Genomic DNA, 10,365 nt, shown 5'->3' on the forward strand with positions numbered 1-10,365 from the left:
ATTAAAAAGATAGTGGGGGGTGGGGTGAGTATTTGTGCTGCTAATTGCACACAGATGTTGGCTATAAAGAGGCCCTGTCACGGGAGTGGGGTTGTTCAAGGTGGTTTAGAACTAGAATTAAGTCGTTGACAGGGTAAGTTGACCCTTTCACGAAAAATGAGAAGGTGAACTGCTTAAAAATTTCCGAGCCATCCCTCCAGTGGCCAGCGCTCATTAGTCAGCGTCACCACGTGACCGCGCTAACCAATTAGAAGCCATTCTATTTTCTGGGGCACTTTACAGGATAAACAGATGCACTTCATATTGGTCACGTAGGTGTGTTGACCAATGAACGCTTGCCATTATAAGTATAAGGATGGAGATTCACTCTAGGACTGTGTTTTGTAGTTTTCACAGATTGCAGCACTGGCAGCAGAGCCACTAGGTGCAGTGGGGTCCAGGATAGTTGGCGATAGTTCATATTTTTTGTGAAATGATGAACTTACTCTAAGTCATTTTTGGCCAAGTATCTGATATACCAGTGGTGGTCAACTTACTTGATATGTATGTGGACCATGCCATTGCCAAGTGGATTTCACATAATGTGCAGTGAATATATTGCTACAGTAAGCTGTAAGAGACCAGGTCAGACTGCAAAGGTGGTACAGGAGATGGTCAGACTGCAAAGGTGGTACAGGAGATGGTCAGACTGCAAAGGTGGTACAGGAGATGGTCAGACTGCAAAGGTGGTACAGGAGAAGGACAGAGACTGCAGAGGTGGTACAGGAGATTGTCAGAAACTGCAGAGGCGGTACAGGAGATGTTCAGAGACTGCAAAGGTGGAACATGAGATGGTCAGAGTCTGCAAAGGTGGTACAGGAGATGTTCAGAGACTGCAAATGTGGTACAGGAGATGTTCAGAGACTGCAAATGTGGTACAGGAGATGGTCAGAGTCTGTAAAGGTGGTACAGGAGATGGTCAGAGACTGCAAAGGTGGTACAGGAGATGGTCAGAGACTGGAGAGGTGGTACAGGAGATTGTCAGAAACTGCAGAGGTGGTACAGGAGATGTTCAGAGACTGCACAGGTGGTACAGGAGATGGACAGACTGCAAAGGTGGTACAGGAGATGGTCAGTGACTGCAAAGGTGGTAGAGGAGATGGTCAGAGACTGCAAAGGTGGTACAGGAGATGGTCAGAGACTGCAAAGGTGGTACAGGAGAAGGACAGAGACTGTTTGAAAGAGATAAACCAAACAGTTAAAAGCCAATCTAAAGAACACTTTTCCTTCACTAGCTTGAGTAAGCACCAAAACAGACCACTGTGTACGGAGTCGCAAAGGCCGCAAAGTAAGTGACAAAGGGCTGCAGGTAGTCAGAGCCTGCACCCTTGCAACAAGAGATGGTCTGAGACTGCAGAGGTGGTACAGGAGATGATCAGGGACTGCAGAGGTGGTGTAGGAGATGGTCAGAGACTGCAGAGGTGGAACATGAGATGGTCAGAGACTGCAGAGGTGGTATAGGAGATGATCGGAGACTGCAGAGGTGGTATAGGAGATGATCAGAGACTGCAGAGGTGGTATAGGAGATGATCGGAGACTGCAGAGGTAGAACATGAGAATGTCGGAGACTGCAGAGGTGGTACATAAGATAGTCGGAGACTGCAGAGGTGGTATAGGAGATGATCACAGACTGCAGAGGTGGTACATAAGATAGTCGGAGACTGCAGAGCTGGTATAGGAGATGATCACAGACTGCAGAGGTGGTATAGGAGATGATCACAGACTGCAGTCAGAGACTACAGAGATGGCACATGAGATGGTCAGAGACTGCAAACCTGATAAAGGGGTTGCTGGAGAGAGGAAGAAAACAAAACATAAACATAAAAAAGGATGGACAGCACAGAATAAAAGTAAATTTGTTTGAAAGAAATAAACTGCACCAAAGTGTTAAAAGCCAATCTAAAGAACATTCACTAGCTTGAGTATGGTATGCACCAAAACAGACCACTGTGTACGGAGTCGCGAAGGCGGCACAGTAAGTGACAAAGGGCTGCAGGTAGCACTAGAGTGATAATATAGATTTATAGATAAACTAATATAATAAACAAGAAACCATGGCGTGTGGAAGGTTGCTGTAGTCTGGCTGGGATTGATTGTCCTAAACAATTTTCAAACTTTGTGTTCCTGTGACTCAAAACCTGCAATCTCAGAGGAGAGCAGCATTTGATGATTTGGTGTCAGTGCTTTTTTAATTACAAGCCTTTATTTATATGCTTCTCCCCCTCCAGTCATGCTGATAGGGGATCTACAACTCCCCGGGAGGCTCAAGAAGATAAAAAAACTGAAGACGAAGCAGATCTCTCGTCTCCAGCCTCTGCCGCAGTTCCTCAAGCTGATCGCCCCCTTCCAGATAGATGAAAACATCAAGCTGTGCAAAACCACCGCCAGCTTCTTCTGCCGGGCCTCTTCCAACAAACATTTCAAGCAAAAGGTAAGAACAGGGAGGGAGGGACTGCTCTGCTGTCATGCTACAAGGAACTGATATGTTATTAAGCAGAGGTGTTACTAGAACCTTCAGGGCCCCAGTGCAAGAAACCATGAAGGGCCCACCTGACCCCCAGCCGGGACCCTTCCCATTGATCATGGGGCCTTTTACTTCCATGGTGGGACCCTTTATTATAATCACCAGTCCTCAGGAAAGATGTACTGGAAATGGAGCGAGTACAAAGAAGGAAAACTAAGCTAATAAAGGGTCTGGAGGATATTAGTTATGAGGAAAGTGTGCGAGCTCTGAACTTATTCTCTCTGGAGAAGGGACGCTTGAGAGGGGATATGACTTCAATATACAAGTACCGTACTGGTGACCCCACAATGGGGATAAAACTTTTTTGCAGAAGGGAGTTTAACAAGACACGTGGCCACTCACAAAAAGGAGAAGAAAAGAGGTTTAACCTTAAACTACATTGAAGGTTCTTTACTGTAAGAGCGGCAAGGATGTGGAATTCCCTTCCACAGGCGGTGGTCTCAGTGGGGAGTATCAATAGTTTTTAAAAAACTATTAGCTAAGCACCTGAACGACCACAACATACAGGGTTATACAATGTAATACTGACTGTACAGAGCTTTTTTTCTCAGAAAATAGGTGCAGGAACTCAACCACGACCCCGTTCAGATTTCACAAACAGTAGGAGGGTCTTAAAGGGGCATTAAATACCAGTATTACATTACATACAGAGTGCAGAATTCAGGGGGGGTTACACACAGAGTGCAGAGCTGTTGCTTGTAAACACAGAAACCAGACTTCTGTGTTTACAAGTGATTGTGGTGAGCAGGCACCAAAGGGTCTGAGCCAGAGGTGGTGGAACTGAGTTCCCCCGGAAAAAGAAACCTGTACTGACATCTAATCACACACATAGGATGGACTTGTGTCTTTTTCAACCTCACCTACTATGTAACTATGTATAATCACACAGCGAAAGCCTTTCATATGTTCTGCCCACCTACGGTGGCAGAATGCCAGGGCCCGGTTGCAAGTTCGGGGGGGCGTTTGAAACCCTAACCCTAGTGACGCCACTGGCAATCTTTCTCCCCTGTCTTTTAATCTGCTGACAGATCACACAGTGGACTACACCTCAATCGTTATTATAGCACAACCTTAACAATGTTATACTGTGTGTGTATATATATATATATATATATATATATATATATATATAAATAACATTTTATTTTCCTTCTCCAGGCTTTGCTTTACTACACTGAACTTTTATCTGACAGAGACCCCAAACTGCAGAGATCTGCCTGTCTGGCCCTCAAACATCTCAATGTAAGTGCCCATCCCTACCACCGCATGGCGCAACACTTGGGTGAGCTGCGCATATAGGGTGGAGTCATTGATAACCTCTAGGAGTCATACATACTTTGCAAGACATCACAGAATAAATCCAGGGGAGCTGGGGCCAGGGAAGTTGGGATGTCACTGGCCATTACCTTTAAGTGACTCTGTGGCTAAAATAATGACGCAAACTACAGAAAATACGTAAATACCTAGCTTTATACATCTGCCATTGATATTGGCTGTACTAAAGGCGAACCGCTAACTGAAGATTCTTCAGAATCCAACACTTCTGGGAGTGTCAGATTCCCTGTCCCCTGCTCCACTCAGTGGTTTGACCCACTGGCACGTATGTGACTACTGTGTCCTGTAGTGGCATAGAAGACCAATGGGAGAAACCACTGAGTGCAGCAGGGGAAAAGGAAATAGTTACACCCAGAAGTAACATATACAGATACTCTGATGCCTTGTACACACGACCAGTTTTCCCTTCGGAAAAACTGCGATGAGAGCTTTTTGGCCGGGAATTCCGACCGAGTGTATGCTCCATTGCAGTTTTTCCGATGGGAAAACTGCCGGGGAAAAAAGAGAGCAGGATCTCTTTTTTCCCCGTCAGGAAAAAATCCTAGCGGGAAAACCGTTCGTCTGTATGATTTTCCAACAGGGAAAAAACATGCATGCTCGGAAACAATTTGACGCATGCTTGGAAGCATAGAGGGCAGCACAGTGGTGTAGTGAGTAGCACTTTCGCCTAGCAGCAAAAGGGTTGCTGGTTCGAATCCCGACCACGACACCATCTGCCTGGAGTTTGCATGTTCTCCCTGTGCCTGCGTTTCCTCCGGGTCCTCCGGTTTCCTCCCATACTCCAAAGACATGCTGGTAGGTGAATTGGATCTTGTCGAGATCCTACGGGGAAACCGATCGTGTGTACGAGGCGTTAGACGCTCTCACAGCTTATTTATGCCTTTATTCTGGAGTCTGGCAGCGCATGTGGTCACTTCTCCTTGTATTGAAGGGCTTCAGACTGATCTATACATATAACTATCACGGAAGTAAGTGATTGCTCTTGTCACAAATTTTCAACCTCATCTGAAATTTGTCGGCCAAGGTCACCTAATATCTAAAGGAAATGCTGTGCATGTTCCTGTCAGCCAGTCAGGTTTTCTCTCTTAATTCCGCATGGTTTGGAAACGATAATTGAAGAATCTCATTGGTTGTTTGGGACCTTCAGATGTGCAGTTTGTCTTATAACACCGGATGTCTGGTATGGTCTACTGACGACTATTTGCCTTGCAGGGGACAGCCAGCATTGACCAGATTGCCTGTTTGTGTCAGTCGGAAGTGGAGGAGGTCAGGAACACCGCCAGGGAGACCATTGTGTCCTTCGGTAAGTCAAAGTTAAAAAATGGAATTGCTTTCATCAGCTCCACCCAAAACCATTTCCTGTTTTGATAGATACTGGAGAGTAAAGCCATATAACAGTTTTTATTTATATATACACACACACACACACACACACACACATATATACCGTATACACGCACAGGCGTATAACACGCACCCTACCTTTAAGAGGGAAGTTTCAGGAAAAAAACTTTCCACGGCACCCTGCGTATAACACGCAGGCACAGTTTACCCTAAAAGTGAGTGTTATACACCAATAAATACAGTGGCACAGATTCACAGAGAGCACAGCGCACATTACGCCGCCATGTACGCTACGCCGACGCAGCGCAGAGAGGCAAGCATGGAATTCAGAAAGCCAGTGCTCCCAACACTGCGCCAGCGTGGCGTGGGTATCAAAGGCGCAGGCCAGCGTAGGTGGAAGTGGGCGTGACCCATGCAAATGATGGGCCGAGCGCCAGACAAGTACTTATAACGAACTGTGCATGCGCCGTAATGTGGACGCATCCCCCTGCGCCTGCTCACAACCACGTCGGAACAACTGCCTAAACTACGCCGGATCACTGCGTACGCCGTGAACGTAACCTACGCTCAGCCAGACACACGTCCAACGTAAAATGCGCCGGCTTGTGTTCCTTGGTGCAGACCTTTGCATGTCTGTTGCTGGGTTGCGCCTCCTTTATGGGGCATAACTTTACGCCGGACGTACAACTTACGCGCACCTCTCGTAGCCTGCGTCGGGCGCACGCAGGTTCGTGAATCGCCGTATTTCCCTCATTTGCATGTTTAAATAGCTAATTAATGGGAGCGGCACTATGCGCCCAGCCTAAATGTGTGCAGACCCTACGCCGGCATAAGCAAGTTACGTCGGCAGGGTGAAGCCTATTTTTAGGCACATCTCTGTTTGTGGGTCTTGCGCACAGATACGACGGCGCACATTTGCACTTACGTCGGTGTAACTTGATATACATCGGCGTAAGTGCTTTGTGAATCTGGGCCAGTATATATATATATATACACAGGAGGTAAAATTAGGTATTGAACACGTCACCATTTTTCTAGGTAAAGACACCAAAACAAATACATTCGGAAATGAAGTTCTGTGTAATAAAATGGAATGACAGGGAAAAAGTATTGAACACCATAACTGAAATGTATTTAATACTTTATACAAAATCCTTTGTTGGTAATGTCAGTTTGAAGACGCCTCCTGTATGGAGAAACGAGTTGCATGTGTTGCTCGGGTGTGATTTTGGCCCGTTCTTCCACACAAACAAATCTTGAAGTTTCCGTGGGCCTCTTCTATGAACTCTGATATTTAGTTATTTCCATAGATTTTCTTTTGGATTCAAACAGCCATGTGCGTCTCTGCAGAGCAGTGCGATTTGGCTGCAGGGGTGGGAACAGGTGTCATTTCCACACTCACAACCACCGACTCACATGTGGGCAACTGTGAACCTAGCCTTATGTGGTGCGGGAAATGCTGTGATCTGTGTGCTTTTCCCGCACCGCATGCAAATTGCACTGCCCTTGCGTTCTGCAGCGGGTGTCAATACAAAGTTAACGACACCCCAAAAGCAGTGTTTGCTTGCACTTGATCGCACTGGACTGCGTAGGATAAAACGACCAAGCGATCTGGTTGCAGTGCAGGTCAAAACAAGGTGCATGCCCTTTTTTGGTGCAATTTGAGCCCATTCAAAATGATCACACCACACTGAATCGCATGTGTATGCGTTGCAGTTCCTTTGCGATTCTCATGTGGTTCATAGTGTGAAAGGAGCCTAACTCTGCACTTCGGCAGGTTCTTACAGTCCAGGTTGTGGGCGGGCCCTCGCTGCCCTCATGTACAATGTACAGCTATTAATCCTGCCTTGTACGTGACGATGTCCGAGTGCAATTGCCGACTGGATCATCTTGGAGAAGAGGCTTTGTTGCACAACATGGAGGAAACTTGCTGGAGCGAGGAATAAGGTAAGTATGAGCTCTTATTCCTCTACCCCTAATGCAATAGGCTGCACACACCAATGGGTGTGTTTGTAAAGATCAGCAAATCATGTCTCGCCATTTCTCTGCACTTAAATGTATCCTTGCTGCTTCATTTTCCAAAATATAATATCTTGACGTACGTGCAAAGAAAAAGGAAATGGGAAGAAGAAACCGACGGAAGGGATGTAATTGCGCCACCTGGAGGACAATTTCATTTCCAGCATCCTTGTCCTAATAAAGAATTTGTTACATCGGGTTTTAGGAAGTCAAAAACAATGGTCAGAAAGGCCCGGATTCACGTAGCACTTGCGCGACGTATCTCGAGATACGACGGCGCACATTTACACTTACGCGGCGTATCTGTGCGCCCATGCCCACAGAACTAGATACGCTTAAAAATAGGCTTCCTACGACCGACGTAAGTTTTCTACGCCGTTGTATCGTGGGAGCATATTTACGCTGGCTGCAAGGAGCGCTTCCATTGATTTACGAATCTAATATGCAAATAAGGGAGATACGCCGATTCACGAACGTACTTACGCCCGGCGCATTCATATACACGGTTTACGTAAGTCGTACGTCCGGCATAAAGTTAAGCCTCATAAAGCAGGTGTAAGTCATGTTAAGGTATGGACCAGGGAACAGCCGTCGTATTTTACGTTGTTTACGTAGTAGTACGTGAATAGGGATGGGCGTAGGTTACGTTCACGTCGTAGGCAGTGATTCGACGTATCTTAAGGAGTATTTCCGACGTGATTGTGAGCATGCGCACTGGAATGCGTCCACGGGACGGCGCATGCGCCGTTCGTTCGGACCATCATTTGCATGGGGTCACGCTTCATTTAAATGGATCACGCCCACCTTCCACCTACTTTGAATTAGGCGGGCTTACGCCGACGGATTTACGTTACGCTGGCGCAACGTTGGGAGCATTTGCATTGTGAATTCAGTGCTTGGCTCTCTGCTTTACGTCGGCGTAGCGCATATGAGATGCGCTACGCCCGCCTAATAATGCGCCGATGTCTGTGAATCCGGGCCAAAGTGTTTATAAGCTGAAGACATCGGTCAGGCCGTGCTGTAATAATGTTCCACACCCGGGACAGTAATACTGATAAACAAAACTCCCAAACAGGCAAAATTAAGCAGAACATTAATAGTGACCGCTTACAGGCAGCTGATGTAAAGTGGATGATCGAGAAATAAAAGTGACAAACACATTTCAGATCAAACTTTGCCATCCTGTATGTCCAGAGATTCCCTAGGTCAGTGGTTCTCAACCTCAGTCCTCAAGTACCCCCAACAGGCCATGTTTGCAGGCTTTCCTTTTTCTTCCTTTATCTTGCACGGGTGCTTTAAATCAGAGTCAATGGCTTGGTATTTGGGACAGCTATTTTATCTAAGAGAAATTCCCCAAACTTGGCCTGTTGGGGGTACTTGAGGGCCGAGGTTGAGAACCACTGCCCTAGGTGACCACAGTTGAGGTCTTGTTAAAACAGGCTTCAGCTTGTATAGGAGCAGTGTGCATAGCAAGCTTCAGGAGAACATTTGTAAAGCTTCCAGCAGCTTTTTTTGAAGCAGTTCCAGCAGTGCCGGGAAAAGATCCTTTACCACCCAAGGCGAAAAGACCAAAATGCGCCCTCAGCCCTCTATGGGCAGTGAACTACTTCGGTGGCATCGGTTGCAGGTCCTGACCTCCCTTCTGTCTACCCCTTGGCATAGTCCTTGGTTCCTTTGTGGGAAGGTTAAATACAGATCCTGTCACCAGACCATTCATTCCATCAACAAATTTTCTATAAAATTCCTTATTCTTTTAATGTATTTTATTCATGTTATTTAAAAAAGGAGCTCCAGCTCCCACAAAAAAATAAAAGCCAGCAGCTACAAATACTGTAGCTGCTGACTTTTAATATTAGGACACTTACCTGCCCTGGAATTCAGTGATGTCCACACCCCCATCTGATGTTTCCATTGGCTCTCGGGTGCTGCCACCGCCATTGCCTGTAAGGGAGACCCGTAGTGAAGCCTTTCAGGCTTCACTGCCGGTTCCCTACTGCGCATGCAGGAAACGCGCTGGGATTTGTGAATGGCCCAGCAGTGGGGGAAGGAGGAGGGGGGCCGAACTTCCCGGGGACCTCGCCGCAGCCAGGTCTCCCAGAAGTGGGGAAGGGTACCTGTCAAAAACAGGTCAAACCCCCCCCCCCAAAAGGTGCCAAATGTGGCATTGGATGGAAGGGAGGAAGCAGATAGGCAGAACTTACCTCCTTGCTTTAACTGTAAAGCCCCCCTTGCGTAGATATCCAGAAGCCCCAAGATTGCTGCTGGGTGCCGCCATCTTGGATGTAATGACAGCAGCCCCAGCAAACAGAGAGGTTCTACCCTATAGTAGTGGTCTCCAAAAAGTGGCCCGGGGACCCGATGCAACCCGTGGATTGCTTTTACCAGTGAAGGGCACAATTCCTCCCAATGACACCTACAATGGGGTCTTTTCATTCCAATGGCATCAACACTGGTTGTACAGTTCCTCCCATTGACACCAATGATGGGACACAATTCAAGGGTCAAAATAAGCAGTGAAGAGTGACATTTCAAAGCCGGTCAAATGTCCTCTGAGTAAACAAGCCATGAAGGCTTCAATAACGTTGCTTAAAGCCTGCTGTATGTATTGCTGTTATATAATCTGAAGGTTTCATGTACAAGGCCTTGGTGCCCTGGCTTGCGGTCCTTGCAGGAAACATAAGAGAGAAAATAATTGTACATAAGCTGGATGTTGGAGTACATAGTAGGTAAGGCTGAAAAAAGACAATAGTCCATCCAGTTCAACCTTTGATGGTCCATCCAGTTCAACCTGTGGTGGTCCGTCCAGTTCAACCTGTGATGGTCCATCCAGTTCAACCTGTGATGATCCATCCAGTTCAACCTGTGATGGTCCATCCAGTTCAACCTGTGATGGTCCACCCAGTTCAACTTGTGATGGTCCATCCAGTTCAACTTGTGATGGTCCACCCAGTTCAACTTGTGATGGTCCATCCAGTTCAACTTGTGATGGTCCATCCAGTTCAACTTGTCATGGTCCATCCAGTTCAACCTGTGATGGTCCATCCAGTTCAACTTGTGATGGTCCATCCAGTTCAACTTGTGATGGTCCATCCAGTTCAACCTGT

General features: G+C 46.8%; 1 protein-coding gene across 1 annotated transcript in view; it reads left to right on the plus strand.

Annotated features, from left to right (window-relative positions):
* Window positions 1–10,365, plus strand: part of RIPOR3 (RIPOR family member 3) — a 148,433-nt gene that overhangs the window by 136,864 nt on the left and 1,204 nt on the right. Inside the window, exons 19-21 of the mRNA XM_040331312.1 lie at window positions 2,268–2,470; window positions 3,722–3,805; window positions 5,111–5,201. Of these exons, the coding sequence (XP_040187246.1) occupies window positions 2,268–2,470; window positions 3,722–3,805; window positions 5,111–5,201 (378 nt within the window). The remainder of the gene's footprint in view (window positions 1–2,267; window positions 2,471–3,721; window positions 3,806–5,110; window positions 5,202–10,365) is intronic.

The sequence above is a fragment of the Rana temporaria genome, chromosome 12 (genome assembly GCF_905171775.1).
Source record: "Rana temporaria chromosome 12, aRanTem1.1, whole genome shotgun sequence".
NCBI classification, from domain to species: domain Eukaryota; kingdom Metazoa; phylum Chordata; class Amphibia; order Anura; family Ranidae; genus Rana; species Rana temporaria.